The sequence below is a fragment of the Colias croceus genome, chromosome 8 (genome assembly GCF_905220415.1).
Source record: "Colias croceus chromosome 8, ilColCroc2.1".
NCBI classification, from domain to species: Eukaryota; Metazoa; Arthropoda; class Insecta; order Lepidoptera; family Pieridae; genus Colias; species Colias croceus.
Window position 1 is genome coordinate 6186879 of NC_059544.1, and position 22431 is coordinate 6209309.

The following is a 22431-nucleotide window of genomic DNA, read 5'->3' on the forward strand; positions in this document are numbered from 1 at the left end:
CCATTACATCTTACCGTATAAAAAATAGGATGCTACTCGGTCTGATACAAATATTCCATACAGGATACAGTAGATACTTACATCACTATTACATCGCAAAAACGGAATACAAGCCGTTGATTGACAGTTCAGACATCGCGAGGGTTATAATAAACATGTAACAAGCATAATGGCATGCGCTTAAAGTTGAACATTTGGCATTCAGTCCGTGACGGTGCATGATCAAGCTTATTATCGATGCTTCAAATTTTGAAGCCGTGGTGTACAACTCGTCACGTTTGGATTTACTCCCCTTTATAATGTACAGACAAATACTTACGACGCTACTGAATATATTTTATTGTGTTTCTTCATACACTAATATTTTGTCAAAAAAGGTCAAAAACATGCACTGTAAAAAGTTATGAACAAGATTAGTAGTAGAAGAAAAAAGTTAAAAAATATATTACCTATCTATTTCCATTTTGGACTAAGCAAATTAAGATAAGGGATCTTATTGCCATGATAAACGAAAAAAAAAGATAAGGGACTTGAAAAATAGCTTGAGTATGAAAAAACTTTTAAATCAGTATTTAAATTTATCGCAAATAAAATAACTTGTTAAAGGAAATTCATTGATTGTAATCACAAACAGAGATTTTTATTTAAATTTGAAATCGGAATCAATTGAAGTCTATTTTTGCTTACTGTAGTTGGAAATCGTTTTCCAATGCTACAAAGCCTCTTTAGGATTACTGAGCCCTCGGTTGCCATGGCGACGTATTTATTCCTCTCCTTGTACCAAGGCTTAACTGCCTATTCTATTAAATCTCACATTGAATTATCGTGATATAGGTTGAATAGATATTATATTTTACGTACGTGCAATTTCTTAAGTTCGTATTATCTGCGAGGATAATACTTTCTCTAATAAGATTGAAACGTATAATATTAAATCACGTTGTATGTTGTATACATTCCAATAGTCAGAATAAACCTATCATTCCGTAGCATAGATAGTCATCATCAAGTATAACATTTAAATTGAGTATCAAATTGAACTCATTTCTACACGTAACATTATATTTCTGCTTACATACACAATAAATTTGGAGATGATGAAATATTACATTTATATCAGTTTTGTGGAATTAAGGGCGTTGTTAATATGCAAACAGGTTTTGTAGTTAGCGCCGATAGAGCATTAAAAATGGGTTAATATTTTTTTTATGTTACACAACACTAATCCTACAATTATTTCTGGCTTCATTTACAATTAAAGGCAATTGGCAATTATTATAACTTAAAATAAAATTATCAGGGAGTAACCTATCCTTCCTGTCACGGCATTTGGAGGATGTGGGCACCGCCGATGGAGCGCTCGAGGCTGGCAACATTAGCTTTCTGCGGCACTTACGCTGGCATCGTCATAGGCATGCCACTGTCGGGACTTCTTACTGATTATATATCGTGGCAAACACCATTCTACTTCTACGGTGTTTCGGGTATTATCTGGTAAGTAATTTTCAATATAATAGGTTCCTTCAAATATTTATCTTATAATCCTATTAAAAACATTGTTAAAAGTCTTCTACAGGATTTTTTTTACATTCATGTGTTAAATAACACAAATGTGTTATTTAAGGTACACGCTTTGGCTATGGCTTGTGTTCGAGCGTCCAAGCAAACATCCTCACATTTCTGGTCGCGAGTTGGCATACATCGAGCAGTCCTTAGGCACATCCACACAGGCAGCTATGCCTGGCTTTTGGAATACTCCTTGGAAAGAATTCGCAACTTCACCACCGGTAATATTATAAAGTCCTAACTAACTAACTAAAAACTGAATCATTCAACGTGTAGTATTTGATTGGTACTTAATGAACACAAATTGAATGGTTATCGTTTTAGGTATACGCCATCATTGTAGCAAACTTCTGTAGGACTTGGAACTTCTGCTTGCTGGTAATCTTCCAATCGGCGTATTTCAACACGCGTTTCAATATGCAGATCACTGAGGTAAATATATTTTGTAACAAAATTTTCATTGATTTTTTTTTCTTTACATGAAATATTATATGAATTATGTTTTGACAGTCCGGTTTTGTTGGCGCCATACCTCATTTGATCATGACTTCTCTGGTGCCAATCGGCGGTATGATGGCTGATTACTTGCGTAAAAACAACATCATGACAACAACTAATGTACGCAAGCTTTTCAACTGTGGTGGATTTGGATTAGAAGCCTTCTTCTTTGTACTCGTAGCTTACGCTGATAATAAGGTAATATTAATTGTCGATTCATCGGGAATAATATTCCCGATACATATTACATATACATATTATGTATGAAATATATTTTGTGTATGTATTACCACTACATAAGAATTATTTTGCAGTACGTAGCAACAATAGAGTTGACCCTCGGAGTGGCTTGCAGCGGTTTCGCGATTTCGGGATATAATGTAAATCACCTGGATATAGCGCCAAGATATGCGTCCATTTTGATGGGCTTGTCCAACGGCATTGGCACGATTGCTGGCTTTATCGTCCCCATTGTGATTGATTACATGACCCAGGAGAAGGTAAGCGATGGAGATTTTTTAGGAAATATTATTAAGCATTATGAAGTGAACGATAAATCTCGTTTTGCGTTTATTGTACGACAGAAATATTAGGTCTTTAAGTTTTATCATTTTATATGTTATATGGTATCTTCGAATTGTGTTAGATAATCATCAAATAATTAAAATTTAATCCAAATTTTACTTTATACTTCTTAAAGCAAAATTTCATTACCTTTTCGAGATCCTCAAAGTAGCTTTGTTAAGGCTTTGTTATTCAAATTTGAAAAATCTAAATTTTGAAAATAAATTTCATAAGAATTTTTCTTAAACTTGCTCAGTCTTTACAATTTTGTTGATCACATTTGAAAGTGATAAAAATAACTCAGTTTCTCACCATTCGTGCGTACAACCGACTGTTCTGAGTTCCCCTCGGTAAGGCTTCAGTATCGAAACAATAAAGACATTGGGCCGTGGCTAATTTTAAAAAGGAAATCGAGCTCAGAGCGACGCGCGCTCTGAATACAAAATGAACGGTTGTGGGTGCGCGCCGATGCGTTACACCGACTGTTTCGCGTTTGCCACTTTATTATCCATATTGAGTTATAGTTTTGTTAGATGTTTATTGTATATTAAGTATAATGTTTATTACTGTTATTACGAGGGATGAATTAAACGATACCTACTCAACACTCATGTTATATTAATGTAGCACTAACTAGTCTATTTTCTGTATCATAGAGTACCTGAATCTACCAACTGCTTTATCTAATTTTTCATTACCAGTTTTAAATATCAAACACTTCTTTTTTATCTAATAGGATCAACTAGAGAAAGCTATAACGGAATGGCGAGCCGTATTCATAATGGGCGCTATGGTGCACTTTTTCGGCATCACAGTTTATGGCATATTCGCGTCGGGAGAGCTGCAGCCCTGGGCGGACCCCACTCCTCCATATGAAGCTCCATTGAAGCCTATTGACCAGGAAACTACATTCGTAAGTATACTTGCTCTTGTTAAGTTTCTTTAAAGTTTGCCTATATGTTTTTTATTTTTTGTTAAGAACTGTTGTTGTAAGTTTTTAAAATTTGTAAGCGTTTAATCTTTATCACATTTCGATATGACCACTTGAAAAGATTCTGTTACATTAACAATTGCTTAAAATTCTTACAATTTATAGATTTTTGTTTCTATCAACACGTAAAAAGATAATAATTGGATTTATTTATGAGGGTGTTCGAATCACCTCATCAATTTCAATTTAAAAAGATTGCATTTTATCAATCATACTATTTTTAATTTTCTGTTAGTTTAAAAAAAATTATAGATCATTTATAGGTACTATACCTTGTATATATTTGGTTTTACCACAAAACAATTTAAACATAGTCTAACTTTAAACCTGGGACCTGTCACTTTAATAGTTGTCTGTGAAATACGACAAAACCATAATAAAGAGAACCCGCGCTTAAAGTTAAACCCTGTCTAAAGTTTTTGTGGTAAGACAGTTTGTGTTTATCTTGACTTGTGTTCTAACCAAACTAAACCGCCAGTCGGAGCACCCGTCCGCTCCGCTGAAAGGCCCCGAGCCGTCCGGTTACGGCAGCATGGCGCCCGCGCGCCCGCCCCTCCCCCCTCCCCCCGCGCTCGCCCCCGCGCACGCACCGCACGTGCCCAACAACCCGTTCGTCTCCGGCGCGCTGTACCAGGCGGAGCCCGTGCAGCCGCCCGCCGAGCCCTACCACGATCTCACTGATGATGGCACTTACTGAACTGTTTACTGAACTAGACATGTGCATGAATAAATATTTATGTGCAATATTGGTATAGAATGCTATCCGGTTATAAAATGCGGGCATAATTTGAAATTTCGGGCCCCCGCCTACTATAACACAGCTTCAATAAGCGGATGTCTGCAGAGCGAGCAGCCTCACGAATTTCTGCGCGAAAAAGCTCGGTGAGTGTTTGAGAGCGTTGCTCGTCACAGGAAAATGGCGAATGCTGTCACTTTCCTCGGCCGAGCTTTGAACTGCTTAGCGCTGAAATTGCTTCGTGAAGCTGCTCGCACCGAAAAGAAGCTGTAATAATAAATAAGTGCAGTTTTTTATCATTTTGTTCAAATTGAACAGAATAAGATCAATATTATCTATATAATAATGTACAATAACAAAGCTAGAGCCATGTATTGGATTACAAAATACATGTAAAAAAAAAAAAATTGATTGTTCTTACCGAAATCTCAAACGAAATTTGGAATAGTGCATAGATTTTCAGTTATGGCTCTATATAAAATTAATAATTGTTTGGTTTGACTCAATTGAATTGCTCTAGACTTTTAAAGGCATCTGATCGTCTATGCCCCCTTTAACGAATACGCAAAAAATAACGCATTTGAAAGTATTTTTGAAGTGACATAAAATCTACTTACATCTTTTACAGTTTCTATCAACAAATGCACATGTCTAGTTTAATATATAGGATGTAGTCGAAACACAAGACATCGCTTTACAATTTTTAAAATTATCTATCAATGCACTTTAAACCTTGGTCAATATTTATTGTTTGTATTCATAACACTATTGCAATAATCAGCTCAAAAAAATAAGAAAAATTATAAATTACTAGCCTAGATGCGTTATTTGAGGAAAAAGTCGATGGAGTGTGTTTCGACATAGCTATTGTAATTAGTAATAAGTGCTACCTGGAGGTTCATTGGCGTTGTTGCCGCGAGGTAAGCGTCTGTTGTGGTACTTTTTTGTACAACTAGGTAGAAAATAAACATATATACTGTTCTTGGTTAGCTTTTGTCACTGTAGCTGTGTCCTGTAAAGATAAATTGTTTAAATTTTCGAAAGTTTATTTATTTGTTACGAGTTTAGCAGAATTATTATATTATGTGGACAGCGGATAGCTTCGTTTACAAAAATATTATTGTATGTATTAGCCGTTGCATTGTTAATTGTCTTAAACATTGTTTTATTTGCTCAATATAAGTGTACAGATGTATATACGATGTATTTGCATATCATTGAGAATTAGTTAAATATTATCATTAGTTGTTTTGTTGGTTCTCGTAAGACGCGGTTTGATGTGTGGTACAGTTTTGAATTTTGACTTTTATAATAGGTACACCAAAGTATGGTATTTTATATAAGTTAAAGCTATATACTATAAGATTGAACTCCATCTCCCGTGTTACCTGCTTAGTTCTATTTTTCTTACTTGGTGTATGTGCAATATGAAAATTCTTTATATCTCGCTCGTCCTTGTTGCTACACATACTGTTGTTGTACAATGTTTACAATTATACTCTTATATGATATGAACGAAATAATTTAAATATTCTAGGATTGTACGTACTTCAAATTAACAAAATAAATGTAATATGTATGTAATAGGTGTAGGAATTTATCTCGAATGTTGATAACAAAGGGAAGTAACGTGATCAGTTCCTGTTATTCGAAACTTAATTTTATTAATATTATTTCAATTTTATCAGCAATAAGTATTAATAATTATTTTTATATTCGTGCGTTAAAATACCATTATTAAAATATGTTTTGAATTCAAGATATGTAGTTATATTCCATAGTAAGAGAAGTTACGCAACATTTTCCAATCTTTGCCAATAATTTTCAAAACTTCCATAATACCAAAGACAATGCTTGTCTACCTGTTATCAGTAAGTTATTTCAAAAACTAGTACAAAATTATATTATGTATGAATGCTGTTAATAATGGCTTTGTTTATAAAAAAATACCAAAAATATGAAAAAAATTAGATTGTATAAAATAGGTAAGTCTTAGTTACTAGGAAAGTTTATCCTTGTCTTGAGTGATATATTTAAGAATAAGTAGTATTTTTGCACGCCTCATAAGCGAAGCGTTGAGGTGGGTACTACTGTCACTTCGCGCAAAACATCTGATTTTTCTGACTATTAACAAGATAACCATATAGACTTAAAAATATTAACATCATCATTCTTCAGTGTTATTTTTCCTGTCATAGTTCACGAATTTATATATGTGTGAAAGATTTAACTCCGTTTCGGCCGAATAAATAACCTATAAACTATAGAGGTTAATTAGTATAAACATAAAATATTAGTGGTATACCTATATTATATAATATTAATTAATATATTAGATAGGGATAGTTTTTAATATATACTTGGAAATCGATTTATAATCTCATACTTAAAAACTACAAAAATGAAACACTTTTCCTGCTTTCACAGCTAAAGGAAGATCAAAAAATTATTTTGCTACATTTTCTTTGTTAAAAGAACTTCAATATGAATTGGCCACAATACGACAAAATATTTTTGATTTGATTTTCCTTCAATTTGTATCTTTCTCCTGATCCTAGATAAAACGCATTTTGAAACTTGTATGTATTATTTTCTTGTGGCTGAGGTAAATATATATTTTAAGAAGCGTTAAATACATTTTCTATTTATAAAGTAGGTATGTACATATTAGTGTATATTTTAATACACATTACCTATATCTGATGATATTCAACAAATCAACAGTACCTACATTTAAGCACGAAGAGTAGTTGTAAGTTTGTATACACAATAGTGTACATAGAAAATCAAGTTGCACTTTTTTTCTTTTATTAGGTCACAAATATTGAGTGTAAATACACGAATATTAATTTGTTAATTGGTTACTATTTCTTAAAAAGTTTCCAGCACGAATTGTTTGAGCACTTACACTTAAAAGCACTACGTAAAAAATGCACTCTCTGGGTATAGAGCACGCGCACAAAATCATCTGTTTGACAATAAATAATGAATTTATAACGACAATAATAAGAGACGTTCGTTGACAATAATTATTATTAAGGAATTTGGAAGTAATGATCGTGGGCAATTAAATTTTTATTTTATATCGTAATTAACTAGTATTAATTTGAGAAATCAAACTTTTTCTGTACCTATGTCATACCCAGATGATTATATAAAAGGAGACGCTCATGTAATTTTATATACGTATTTAAAAAATAAAAGAAAATTGTTAATTGGTAGAGTGCTTTTTCCACAAGACAAAATATTTGTGTTTTGTACTAGTCAAAGATGGCTGACATGACAAGAATATTAATATGAAAAAGCACGAAACAAGCAGAAGTAATTATGACTTATATGACGTTAATTATTAAACCACAAATGAAATAAAACATTTTTGAACCGTAAAATGGAAAATAACAAGTGCAGAAATGGTCAAGTGTTATGTAATAAAATAACAACTACTTAAAAGACTTTTAACTAAATATTAAAATGATCTTGACTGAAACGTGATGTAAAGTTTTAACTTTTCAAGATTTATCAGCATAGAAGAAAACATCAATCAAACAAATATGTAGTAGCATAAATTAAACATCTAGTTGAGAAATGCCTTTACAAGGTGAAAACTCTATGTATAATAATTGTATAGTATAACGACAATTATAGTGGAAACTTGAAAATGATGTATGCAACGATTCGTATCTGTTGTCAATACATATAACACATAATCTGGTAACATTATCTGGTTGCAAAAATATATATTGTTCAGAAGAACTTTATGAATATTTAAGATACAGATAGTCAGATCCGGATCGTTATATTCTTAAAATAAAAATTTGTAGGATAATAATATAATTATAAGTAAATTACAAAAACCGTAAAAAGAAGCAGATTGAAGAAGTAAAAACATTATTTTTTGCGAAAAACTTAATCAATAACTTTATTTCTAGTTAATTATTATCTAAAAACAATAAAATTTTGTTTCCGAGTATCTACCAATTGTTTCAAATTGTTTCTTGCAAAATATTCTTAATAATAATTCATGCATACCTAAGTTGTTAATATTAAAATTTTTAATCCGAAGAACTTGCATGTTTTTTTTATAAAATTTATGGTCAAACTTACATTTTTAATCTGTAATAACTAGGAATTAAGGAAATGAAAATATTAGGTAGTAAGTATTGACAAATAAAGTCACAAAAATATGCATGGCAATGACAATAAAAAATGTAGTGTGTAAATAGTTAATTAGGAATATCAAGTAATGTTAATAAAATAATATGAATAACATTTGCTTCAAAACATTAATAATATATTTTAATTAATTTACTACTTATTAAATCTACCTACAATCCAAGCAAACTATAAAGCTACCTTACGCTAATAATAATTTTTGAGTTGCGGAAGGTTTGAACATAATAATATAGAAAGATAATAACGGAAATATTATCTTTTTCATTTTATTTTATTTTATATATTATATATTTTATATACAATATAAATATTTTATATATATTTTATATAATATATAAAATAAAATGAAAAAGATAATATTTCCGTTATTATCTTTCTATTCAGGGTAGATTAGTATATAGAGCTGTTGCTTTCATACTTTTTTCACATCGTTACATAAACATAAAATCATATAATATAGGTGTGTAGAGAGATAGTAAATATTTGGACATCGGTGAGAATTATCATATTTTTTGTTGTAATTTTTGACACATTTGTTCATTTCATTAGTAGTAAAACAGAATTGTATTACTAACTTCAGAAATCGTCGAACCATTTTTATTATTTGAGTAATATTCATTTAGAGAACGTCATTAGAGTATTAGATTAAATAATAAAGTATTAAATAAAATGTTATTTTAAAGAATCTCTACACCGTCAATTCTGGTTTGTAAAAATCTACTAGAAGTGTTTCTTGTACGTAGTGATTTGTATTTATCTATTAGTTAGTCATTTGTATTTTATATGTCACATAGAACACAGTAAACATCACCTAAAGTATAAGCATTCAAGGCGTAGGTTGAATATTATATAAGTTTTACATCATACGATTATCATTATTCGATTGTTTTAATAATCATGATATTCTGTTTTCTGTAAATGCCGGGTAAATAATGATCATTGTTAAAATTTTGTTGAAACCGGTATGCAATAGATTTAAAATAAATATTTTTTGTGTGATAATAATTTACAAATTAATAATAATAATTTATCTACATACTTACTAATAATTATTTGTTTTACGTTAGGCCGGGGCTCGTGCATCTAAGGATTTATGTAATAAGTACCTACTTGATCTTTATTTTATTTGTGATAATTTTCACAATGTCCAAAATTATGGCAAAATGGGTACAGATCCCCCTTGCACTTGTTGAATGAGCACTGGTTATGAAATTATATATAGTTTAGTGGTGTGTACGAATGTGATATAGCTATATAGAAAATAATATATCTATCAATACTGTTTCTTTACGACTTTTACTGCTATTGACACTTGAGAGAACTTTTACTTTTATAGTTTTACTTTATTACTTATTTCGATTAGCGATTGTACGTTCAGTGTATGTCTTCTAAGTAGGTATTTTTATAGTCTAAAATAATATAATGAGGTAAGACAATAATTTTAATTTTACGGGGTGATCTCACTCTATAAGGCTGTGTCGACAATAATGCTTTTGAAAGCACCTTAGAATTTAATAATACGACAGTACTAATATAAGTTGTAATTTAAGGTATATAATGGAAATATGTAGGTAATTTATTGAAAAATGATTTAATTATTATGAGTGTTAATTCTGAGAGTTAATTCTTTTAGTTATGATATTCTGAAGAAATTACATAATAATTACAAATATTATTACTTACAGTGTCTACTGTGCCTACTGTATTAACTTGCATGAAAATTATTTTTCTATCAAACTTTATTTCATAATATTTCCTGAGCATATTTATTATGTCCATTTTTTATTTTGGTGATTTAGAGGTATTATGTACAGTCAAATATAAGATTATTATCTCTTGTAAGATAGTAAAGTAGGGATTCTTGCAATGAAGCACTGATTTGTCAATTACTGATTAGATTCATTAGAAATTTGCTTTGTAGATCCACATAGCTGTAAATATCGGTCGCTTTGAAATAATTCATCATTTGTTTTGTTTTATATATATTCATATTTGTTTTTGATTTCAAAACGAAATCAGTAAAACCCTTTTATTTTTATTGTTATACATTCTTAGTTTTTCATTCATTTGAAGAATTTTGTTTATTTTTAGGCAAAATAATATTAAACAATCTAAATAATAATTTACCTAAGTATTAAAATGCATATAGCAATAAATTCATACATATGGTTACCTTTTAGGTTTGCTTTGTAAATAATAGCTGATAATATATAAGCAACATAATAATTTACCTTCGTTATTTAATTAAGAGAAGCACAATAAAAGTAATTGGTTTCAACAGTAAATTAACTATATTAATGTTAATTTTTTAATTCAATAATATTAGAAAAATACAAGTTGTTTAGATGGCCTATTCTTGTAGATAGTAGAAGAATAAGAAAAGCTTTTTTTTGTTCATAGACAGAGTAGAGCGTAAATACATATACGCATTTATTTATTTAGGTACGGATTCGTGTGGGTTATGAGAATTCTGTTATAGTTCAGGATACATCGCCCATTTTTGCAAGTGACTACTATCAAGCTGATTTTCCGTTTGTAGCTTTATTTTGATGAGACACCGAATAATTTCGTGTACGAAACTCTCGATTGTGGTAGCTAACAGAGATAACAAGGATAAAATTTTTTGATTTGATGGTTCTCAAATATTTATTACGCAATTTGTAGGACAATATGTCTGTTGAATTATATAAACATTAACTAAGTGAAAACAAAAAAATCAGCTTGTTAGTAATCATTTATGATGACCTCGTTATCTTTGGAAAGGGGGACTCTTTGAACCAACCATATATTTTGTAGGACAAATATTTTTTCGAATAATATTTAGGTAATTATCTTGAAATTGAACAAAAAAAAATTCAGTTAGTAATAAATATTTGAGAACCATCAAATCAAAAATTTTTATCCTTGTTATCTCTGTTAGCTACCACAATCGAGACTTTCGTACACGAAATTATTGGGCGTCTCATCAAAATAAAGCTACAAACGGAAAATTAGCTTGATAGTAGTCACTTGCAAAAATGGGCGATGTATCCTGAACTACTTATTACTAAAAGAGAGCATTGTCTTGTCAATATATTCTGAATAAATAATGGTTATCAAATGACTTGTAAATTATTGGCAAAGAGAAATTGCAATTGAGTTATTGTGGTTTAATACCTAATAATGTTAAGTAGGTACTCAGTTTTATTTCATAGACTCTAAAGACGTAGAAAAAAGTATTTATTATATGTATTTGTTTAGTATACGTTTTAATTTAAATAAGGTGAAATATTAATTTTCAATAAAATTGTGTAACGAAAGTAATGTTTTTATCTACCTCCTAATATATACTTGTAAATAAATATTTATCTCTTTGAGAAATAGTGCTTTAGAAATTGTTTTGTATAATTTTATGTTTTATTATTTAAATATTGTAACACATACTACATGTTATGGCGCAATTGACTTTTTTAATGTGATATTGTAATTGTTTTGAAGTCAAGTAAAGTTACTTATTTTTTGTTAGTTTAAGTGAATTTCAAATTGTTTTCTAATTTGGTAAGTATGTGTATTTTTTATGTTGGTTAATAATTATTTAAGACATTTTTAAGTGCGAGTTTCATATGAATTATTTGTGATGTGATATATTTGATCTCAAATTAAGTTATGTATTCAATTAATAGTTACGTTTTATTTTAAAGAACTGATAACATTATCTTCCCTAATATATGTTTGAAAATTTAACTCTTCTTTTATTGTTGTTGTAAAAAATAAAACAAAGATTATCGTATATTTACGAATATTTATTTTTCAACACACCCAAATCCAGTTATAATAATAGAGTGAAATCCTGTTGAGATGTAGACATGGGGTCCTTTCCTATGTCATATACTGATATTTTTTTAAACAAAAAAGTTTTATTCGGTATTAATATGAAATCTAGAACCAATTTAATTATTCCATATCACATAGTCCAGGCTTTCGCGATATAATGTTACAATAAATTAATAAATATACAACATAATTTATGAGTATAAATTTATGAGAAAAATAAATACTAAAATGGCAGCTCTATTTGGATAAAGGTAGGTACTTTCTTAATATGAATTTTCTTAATCCTATCAAAAAGTATAAGAATTTATTGTATATTTCAATTTAAACTGTGTATAAATTGTTTTAGTGAAGATTTTTACAATTCTGAGGTAGGTAGTAGGTACGAAAGGTAACTTTTAAAGTATTAAATTATTCGTAAAGAGGCAAGTCGTTTACCTATTAAATATTATTATACTATCACATAGACTATCACAGCTGAAATCAACTATAGGGTGTTATAGATCTAAGCCTCCGACTTTTTCCCGGGAAGCCTCTAGCGTAGGGCGGCTTTGCGTTTGTTGTTACATAGTAAACGCCTCGCGCTCTGCAAAGAAATATAATTTATTCTATAGATAAATAATTTCATCCATACAAAACTTCGATAGTATAAATAACGTAGGACAATCTATTATCTAATGAAAATTCTGAATACAAAAAGAAGGAAACTATACTAATATTATAAAGCGGAAAAGTTTGTTTGTTTGTTTGAACGCTCTAATCTCAGGAACTACTGGTCCGATTTGAAAAATTCTTTCGGTGTTAGATAGCCCATTTATCGACGAAGGCTATATATCATCACGCTAAGACCAACAGGAGCGGTGCAGTGCGGGTGAAACAGCTAGTCAAGGATAAAGATAATCGACAAACTATAAGATTAATAAGTAATGATGCTTCTAATATCTAAATATTTTCACTCACTGTTATGATAATCTTTTTCGCGAATTTATTATCATTCTTAGAAGTGTACTTACTTATGCGTGAGATGTTCGCCCATAAGCACGTATTCAGTATCCTTGGGCTCGCACCAGCCTATGAGATAGGAGAACAACGTGGGACAAGGGCCAGCCCAGAATCCTGCGCGGCTGTTTATCGATTCTATGAAATATGGCGTCACTTTCGTGTGATCGCAAGATAGTGTTTCTGGAAGGATTAAAAAAATATATTATTAAATATATTCACTAGCTACTAGAACTAGGTACCTATATAAACAAAAAAAATAGTTCAAACCATTTCCTGACCCCCTCCAACTGTGACGGATTCAATTTTCAATCATTAGGTTACCTACAATATACAATTCAATAGGTACCTACTTTGTAAAATTTTCACCTTACATACCTACATCGATTTGTTTGTAGAGTCAATATTAGGTCACCGATATTCGTCAATAGTAGGTATATTGACCAATATCTCCATAATATTTTGATTTCTCATTATCATTTAAAATCGTATTTCAATTACTCGTGTAATACCTAGAATTTTTTTCATTAGTAGATAGTTTACAGCGCCATCTTGTTAAAAGTTCGGAAACTATTCGACTGCTTTCTATTCTCACATAGCTTTCCCGGAATTTACACAGATGTTGCTTTATGCAAAAACTTTGCAAATTTATTGATCCATTTTATTAATATTGGTAGTTTATACTTACGAAATATTGTATCATGAGCACACCCGGGTTGGCTAGAGCCTCCATTAACGTAAAAGTCTGCGTGGCCGTTTGGACCCCACTGACCAAGAATGCCTGCACCTGTATGAAGAATATCCACAAATAATGCGTCTGTGTAATCTAAATCTCTCGACCGGTTGTTACCCATGTAGAAGAAGATCGTCGGATCTAAGCCTGAAATTTTAAAAATTAATACATTATGAGAAAATATTTATAATAATTATATTAAACTGTCTTCCTAATTGAATTGTGTGGAAAGAACGTAAGTTTAAGTCGACCTAAATTTAATTACATTTTAAATTATAATTATAGTTACGTTACCTATGGACATAGGTAGGCCAATTATTTTTATAATATGTATAAAAATAATTGGCCAATGAGCAAATTATAAAAATAATGCATCATTTCAATAAACTACATACTTTCAGGCAATTCAAAAGCTTTAAACCAAAAATTTGATCATTGTTTAATAAAATTACAATACAGATAATATAAAAAATAAATAAAAAATAAAATAAAAATAATAAAATGTTGTTGTTGTTAATGTTTTATCTTATATAATAATAATAATATATATATTAAATAAAATATATTCCACCAGTCTTGTTTTGAAATAATTACCAGTGATCCTGCCAAGCTTTCCTTCAGAGAGATGATTAGCAACCAGACCGAGTATATGTGCCCCTACACTGTATCCAATGGTATGAATTTTCTCCGGAGGCACTCCTTTGGTAGGATGGTATTGGATATACTCTACCATTTGCGCAATGCAAAGACTTGCGAATCGAGGAGCCCATTCTATCTAGAAACATATTGAATTTCATTTTTTCAATAATTACGAATTTGATTTATACTTTTATTAATATTTTTACTTAGGTAATTATTCAATGAGCAGGTATTAATAATAATAAATTTTATCAACCTGAGCAAGACAGGGTTCTTTGACTAGACTTCCATAATCAACAATAATAATATTGTAGTTTCCTCTAGTGAAATAGGCATTTCTCATGTCCGTGCTAGGAGATAAATTCCTTCCTCCCCCAAAACCGTGTACCACAATTTTTGTTGGAAATTTTGGGTTAAATTTGGAATATTTTAAGGAATCATTATCCAGGGTGTTCAGTAGTTCGCCTTCTTCTTGTGTTGTCCTGAAATGTGCAGACAATAAATATTGAAATAAATTATGACAATACGAAGTTACAGCAATTGCAATTATTAGTGCATAAATATTAATTAAACTTGTTATTGTGTCGTGGGCAATTGAAAATAATTAGAATATATTGAATATAATTGCTTTAATAATCTAGATACAATATTAACTGGGTTACAATAAACATGTGTTACACGTAGGTACAATATCCGTTGTGAACCTCATTTTAATGTAACAAACGTTCAATTAAATAAAAAGGTTTGCTTCCATTAATTCTGACCATGAATTTATTGCTTGAATAATTCATATCGACAAGCAATATAACCTTAGAATTCCTGTTACGTGTTTAATTTATAACTATATTTAATGATACTGTATAAGATATAAAATAGTAAAGTCTTATATTTTATATATTTCCTTTTTTTAGATTTTCTTTAATCACACTCTGATAAAATTTACTCTCAACTAAGAGCTTCAATTACCTTTTCCCACAATCGACTAAATGTGTAAGTAAATGTTCTTTTGATAATAAGGAAAAAATATTGTACTCTCATTTGATTCAAATATATTCTATGTAATTTTATTGAGGAGTTAAATAAATAAATGAACAAAACATTACCTCGTATATAAATAGAATTGCATTCTCGGATGGGGACATCTATACGGTGGAGGGATGCAGGAGCTCGTATTGAACACATCCTTGGCTGTTTGAGGCTTCTCTCTATCCCGCACTGAGTTCTCTTGTTGGGTTTTTGACACTGAAACAAATAATAAATATAATATCACTGATATTTTAAATTGGATGGACACTATGCTAGATTTACAATCAGGGTGGGTGCCGATGTCGCCCAAATAATTATAAGTTTTTAAACTTCGTGTTTATTAATCTATTTATAATAATAATCACATAATATCTGTGGACAGGTTAGTGCTATCTATCCCTTCGCACCGCACACATTTCTATGGTGGCTCCTTTTCTGTTACTGCCACCGGTTTATGGAACTCCCTGCCCGTTAGCATCCGAAAAGCTCAAACATTGTCTAGCTTTGCCAAACAAGTCCGAAGCCATTACCATAACTTAGCATTTAACTCCGATCAGTAAGTTCTATAATAAATTTTAATTAGTATTTTGCTTTATTTTTTATTGTTATGGTTTTCTTCTTCCTCTTGGTTTTAACGTATTGTATGAATAATGTATGTATGTTTTTTTTTATTTTTTTATATAGTGTTATTTAGTTTTATATTTTATTTTATATATGTATTATAAATATTGTATGTATATTGTGCATATGAGTATGTATATGGATTAGTAATATGTATGCATATATAAGTGTATGTATTTATTATTTATGTAGTTGTGTACTTCTGACCTACCTCCTCCTTTATTACTTCACACAGTGGGTTGCCTGGAAGAGATCACTCTTTAGTGATAAGGCCGCCCTCTGTGCTAGTTTAGCTATAAGTTTTAGTTTTATGTTATTTGTATAACTAGCATAGTAAAGTGTCATAAATAAATAAATAAAAAATAATAAATTAACTGTCTCTCGATAAAAAAAACGGCAAACAACGGAACAATGGAAAAAGGTCGGCATATTTACGGTATCCGGTGGCGCTAAGGTTAAATCTGGCTCTGAGAATGAAAGAATAATGTAATTTAAAGGACTTTAAAATTGTGTATAATTTTTTTAATTATTCTCTAATCGTAGAATAAATATATTACACATGCTGTACGGTAGGTAGTAGGTAGGTACTCAGGCTAAAAAAGTTATTCTATTTTGTGCATATGTATCTATGTAGGACAATCTGCTTTAAATTATTCGCATTAGACCACATCTTGTGTGAAGGTAATTTCATGTTAAATTAAATTTTGAAGTAAGAATGACCCAGTACAAACACACGTTGTATGCATATTGCAATGTTGTTGGAATTTGTAAAACGGTTTAAGGCGCGCATTAAGAAATGTTTCGGATTAAGTAGAGCGTGAATGCATCCTGTAATTCTATACAATAACACATTTAATGTCTGTAATGCTATATGAAAGGTCTTATTTGATATTAAATCATATTATTAATTCAAATATCTTCTAATTATAAACATATAGTGCAAGTTCATTGTTAAAATTGTATTTGTTAATTTAGAATCTCATCGATGTCTGCTTTTCTGTTTAGTTATTAAAAACGTTGATAAATTTATATTATTTTAAAGCGTCCTTAGAGTCCTAAATACAGGTAGGTACTGTCAGGAACATATTCATAAGAAGGCTCTAATTGTAGAGTGGTAGAGTATTTCTGTAATTATTATTGTATAGTTTAAATATAACTACGTATAGATTAAAAAAATATATGACTGGAAAGTTAATCTATTATATCGTGAATGGCATTGTAATGCGACATAAACGGCTTTAGAGAGGCCAAAAACTTAGAGACATGGATTCAAAACAAAAGCATACTTTAGACAGTTCATTTTATAATGGAGATCATTGTACACACGATTATGATTCACCTTTGTGACACAACTTTTTGTGTCATTGTTTTCTTTTTGAGTACTTACGTGTCAACGTGTTACATTAAGCAATAATGTGAAAATCTATTTGAAGCTGAGTGATATTTCTTTCGTCTCTACGTCAATGTTAACTGCTCTTAAAGGACACTTTGGAGTTTTATAATATAATGCGGCAAAATTAAAATTAATTAACTGTTTTATATAGAAGTAAGTAAGGCTGTACAAAATGATAGATAACAGTTAACTTAATAATGGTTTCTTTTCAGCAAATAACATATTCTCTAAATATAGAAAATTAATGTAAAACCTTGTACAAATGCACTTTAATTGAATGTGATTAAATTCAATTAAAGTGCATTTGTACAAGGTGATGGTGCATTTACACTAAATATTTGTTCATACTAGAGAGGTAAATAGAATACTAATTTCTTAAAGTACTGTATTTAAAATAAGGAGGTCGTCAAGTTACGACATTTATTTGTGACTAGAATTCTCTCATCTAGGTACCCTTGCTTTGTTTTGATTTGTTAGCGTTCCGTAATCCTCTCATGATAACACTAATTCTATCTACTAAGCTATCAGTGACATGACATGGTTATAAATAATTACCTATTATATTATTTTCCTACTTACGCTTTCATAATATTTCATAGTATAAGTATGAAACTGTTTAAGTCAAAATATATAGGAGCACCTATTTCTGCTACTCAATTATTCATCATACCATCAAACGGACCATGGATGGAGAATATTCACAGGTATATTTCATCCAATTAATTCTGATGTTTCGTTACACTGGGGAAATTAATTAATTTATTTTAATAAGATACATAAATGACATAACACTAAACGTAAATAAACTTAATGTTATACAAATAATATGTAGATGATGTATTCGACACAGATTTTAAAATATTTATACTTACGGCGTTTTTATAAACACAAACAACTATCTGTAACTCATATACCGAAGGAGCTAAAAGCTCTACTTATACGTGTTGCGAAGTAGGCCTCTACTGCATGATATCATAAAACGTTTATACAGGCTCTATAGATTAAATTAAAAATTCAATGTTATGCTGAACAATATTGTATTGGTATAAAGTTTATAAACCATAATTAATATATCCGCGGTAACGATTACCTTTGCCGGAACTCTGAACTTCGCTACAAGTAACCTTACATTTTGACAGGTTTTTTTATATATAAAGATACAATTTTCAAATTCTGTTAAACGAGGTCAAAAAGAATAAGATAATAATTCTATGCAAAAAATAATTATTTTTTCAATGTAATTCTAGTTACTATAAAGACCGCTTGAACAAATAATAACGGCATGTAAAAACATTAAAATAAGTACATTTTAATCACAATTACGCATATTAAATACAGTTTATATTTACAACTTCCTCTCCATGTGCATTAAGAAATGCATTAAATTATATAGTTATATAAGAATTGTATATAAACAGGTATTATACGAGACAATAGAAGTGAAGTGAAGGTAACAATACACAGGAAATAACACTTTAAAGATGCTGAACTAAAGCTATTGCCTATTTTTTCAGAAGATACAAAATATATATGGTAGGTATACACCCTAGAGCAACTTTTAAAACAAACTTATAAATATATATAAAAAAACATTAAGTTTTAGACGTGTAAGTATATCTAAAGTTTTTCTATTTGAATTTTCTAATCAGTAGGCAATTTTAATAAGTAACCTTTCGTCATCAAAGTAATTTATTACCTAATATTCATAATTGAATGCACATTACTAAGTAAGGTCACTTGCTCAACCATTTCTAAGAGCAGTATTCAAATCACATCTCGGAGGTCAGGGCTGAAGATCTTGACCTTATCATGCCATGGGTTGTCTTACCACATCCTACAAATATTAGATTCCTACATTATACATTTACTTATATTTAAAATATATATTTAATTTGTTGAATTTAAATACTATGAAAACATTGGAGATAATATTTGAATCATGTATTTTTAAGTCAAATATATTTTTTAAAACTATTTTTTGAAAATACATCTTATGCAAGTAAATATCTTGATTCTTATTTTATACTGATTTACCTTGACACCCTTTCTCAAATTTACAGGGATATGCAGAAATTGTGCAATAAAAAATGTCTTTACGCAGATGGAGAATATAAAAAGTCATACCTACTTTAAAGTTCATTAAATTCTAAAATGGAATAATAAAATAAGTGACAAATTATATTTTGTAGCCTATAGGCTAATAATTTATAAAGTAGGATAATAAAACGTATCGGCTGAATTAGGGACTCTATATTAATTAATGAACTATTCATAACACTAAATAGACTAATGTTAACCAGTAATCGATGAATAATAATTTAAGAAATTCTTAGAATGTTGTTACCTAAGTATAAGTATTCTTTCGCTGTATTAAATAAGCTTACGCATCGCGGAATTACACTAGGTTCAAAGAAAATCAATTCACCCAACACTCTTTACAAATAAATTCAAATTTGTGATAACGTCTTCTAAGGGAATAATATCACAACGAAGCTGCAAATGGAGAGAAATATAAGGTTTTTTTTTCTATAACATAAACAATGATCCTCACAACAACTACCACCACCTTAAATCCTAAACTAGATTAATCCAAGATTCACCCAAGTGCATTACAGTACAGAATCGAAAGTATAAAATATCATGGTTGGCGTGAGTGTCGTCACACATCCCGACAGTTATTGCAAATATAAATAAATAATATGTTTATGCAAAGATCCTATACCTACATACCTACTTAACCTACACAAGATATCAAGATTCACCCAAATGCAAGTGCATTACAGTTAAAATCGAAAGTATAGGATCATGGTTGTCGTGAGAGCGCTTACGCAATACCGGTAACGTAATGTTCGGAAGTAGCTCGCCACAGTCAACGCATCAGCTGTTACGCTTGTGTTGGTTTACATGCGTTTGTTGATTCGTTTCATTTGCAAGGCCGTTTAGAATTAATGTTCTTGTATAATAGACTTTTGGTATCTTCAATCGGAAAGTAAAGATAAAAGATAACAAAAATCCAATAAAAAATATATTAGGATGTGTTAGGGGAGTTCCAAATATTTATATCGATGATAAAATATAAATCATATCCTATAATAATAAAAAAAATAATGTTGAACTCATAACTGAATGTGCAAAAAATAGACCCAAGCTCCGAGTCTCTATGTAGAGAAAAATAGTTGTTACTATGATTGTGTCTATGTGATATGTAGCGCATCCAAAGAAAAATTGCAAGACTGTAACACAATTATTTACTAGAATATAGACAAGGGATTTATCATTATATAATAATCATACATGTATAATGTATATGTTATCTTATATCTATCGTATAAGTAATAATTATCTTGTAATTGATCACTAGTTTTTAATTAAGATGAAGATTTACATTTTATCATAAGATATTGAAAATGGCATTCTAATACAAAACTTTTAAAAAATTAAGGGAACGTTTAACTACGTACTCTATATTACAGGAAATAGTAAAATATACTTGTAATTTATAGTCTAAACATGTGGACTCTATGTCTCTACAATTGTATACAATTTTAAAGAATTAACGAATACATTCAATAATATTCAATGTATCCTTAACGCTCATTATAATCATGAATTATTCATATCGTAGGTAAAAACTACACAATACATTAAGCGGGTACTTTCACGGTAGGCATTGATTATACAAAAAGGCATAATCATATGCATAACCCATGAATATTAAATTTAGGTGAAGACCTTACGTGTGAAAATATTAACATTTATAAATTATTTAATAAAAAATATATTCACAAAAATTATATTTATCTATTCTACCAAACATACCTGAAAATTGTATTGCAGTTATCCCAATCACTAACAACCACTGAGCGTTTGACACCATTTTTTATTAACATAAAAATTCACTATTAATAATAGCATACAACTATCACATTATTTGCGTATACAACGTATCAAATGCCGATCGGCGCAACAACAACACGAACTGCGACTGCCTTATTAGATAATGACGAAATATGTTAGTGGAACAGATTCCACGGGCCTTAGCGTGTGTTACGTGCCTTTTCTGTGAGGGAACTGACGGCGAAAGTACCAGCATCATGCTGACCCTCGCCTGCTTCGTCCCCTCTTGAATACAAAAACATTCCGACAAATTGCATATTACAATTTTGTTTTGACACACGTTATAATTATGTTACGACACGAGACCTTGATCAATTAGTACCTTGGAAATTTAACAAATATATCTGAATTTTGTAATTCTGTAGTCAACTGTCAAGGTTACTGCATGTTTGCATATATGTTAAAATATAAGTGACCACGCTAAACGGAGCCTTGACTTAATATGTCCTTCGTAATAATTCAATCACTATTATTGTAAGAATTTTTTTATAAATGACAAAGAGACCCTGTAAGGAATTGCGCTAATTTTTACTAATTTTGCAATTTTGCTTTTATTGTATGCACTCGCAGGTAAGTTTTATATAAGTAAGTTTCAAATTCGAGAAAGAGCATCGTAGGTTATTTAGTATTCGTCTTATACACGATCCATAATGTGAGAGCACAAGACCTATTATGTAACTGAAAACAATAAGGTATCACTATAATATTCTCTTGGGAAAATTTCATGATATCATTAATACTTTTTTGTAATACATTGCAGTTCGCTATTTTTTAATAAGTTTACA

The 22431-nt window shown here is 30.0% G+C and overlaps 2 protein-coding genes across 2 annotated transcripts in view; one reads left to right on the forward strand and one right to left on the reverse strand.

The window, feature by feature from the left end:
* LOC123693587 (vesicular glutamate transporter 1) overlaps positions 1-4342 on the forward strand; it is a 50502-nt gene extending 46160 nt beyond the window's left edge. Inside the window, exons 7-13 of the mRNA XM_045638750.1 lie at positions 1301-1494; positions 1625-1787; positions 1891-1998; positions 2077-2262; positions 2379-2564; positions 3365-3541; positions 4098-4342. Coding sequence (XP_045494706.1) covers positions 1301-1494; positions 1625-1787; positions 1891-1998; positions 2077-2262; positions 2379-2564; positions 3365-3541; positions 4098-4316 — 1233 coding nt within the window. The 3' untranslated portion in view covers positions 4317-4342. The remainder of the gene's footprint in view (positions 1-1300; positions 1495-1624; positions 1788-1890; positions 1999-2076; positions 2263-2378; positions 2565-3364; positions 3542-4097) is intronic.
* Positions 4343-12289: 7947 nt separating this feature from the next.
* LOC123693743 (phospholipase A1 member A) lies at positions 12290-21810 on the reverse strand. Its single transcript, XM_045638946.1, has 7 exons — positions 21569-21810; positions 15813-15951; positions 14966-15191; positions 14665-14845; positions 14026-14217; positions 13352-13520; positions 12290-12924 (listed from the first exon to the last, which is right to left on the reverse strand). Exons 1-7 carry the CDS (start codon positions 21624-21626, stop codon positions 12822-12824), a joined length of 1068 nt encoding a protein of 355 aa, XP_045494902.1. The 5' UTR covers positions 21627-21810; the 3' UTR covers positions 12290-12821.
* Between the last annotated feature and the right edge of the window lie 621 nt (positions 21811-22431).

Bases quoted from the DNA above. Each gene is read 5' to 3' on its own strand.
- LOC123693743 (XM_045638946.1), bottom strand. From the start codon at position 21,626: ATGGTGTCAAACGCTCAGTGGTTGTTAGTGATTGGGATAACTGCAATA. The intron at 15,192-15,812 runs GTAATGTTTTGT...TGCACATTTCAG, and splicing joins CAATTCTATTTATATACGAG to GACAACACAAGAAGAAGGCG. The intron at 12,925-13,351 runs GTAAGTACACTT...ATTTCTTTGCAG, and splicing joins GGCGAACATCTCACGCATAA to AGCGCGAGGCGTTTACTATG.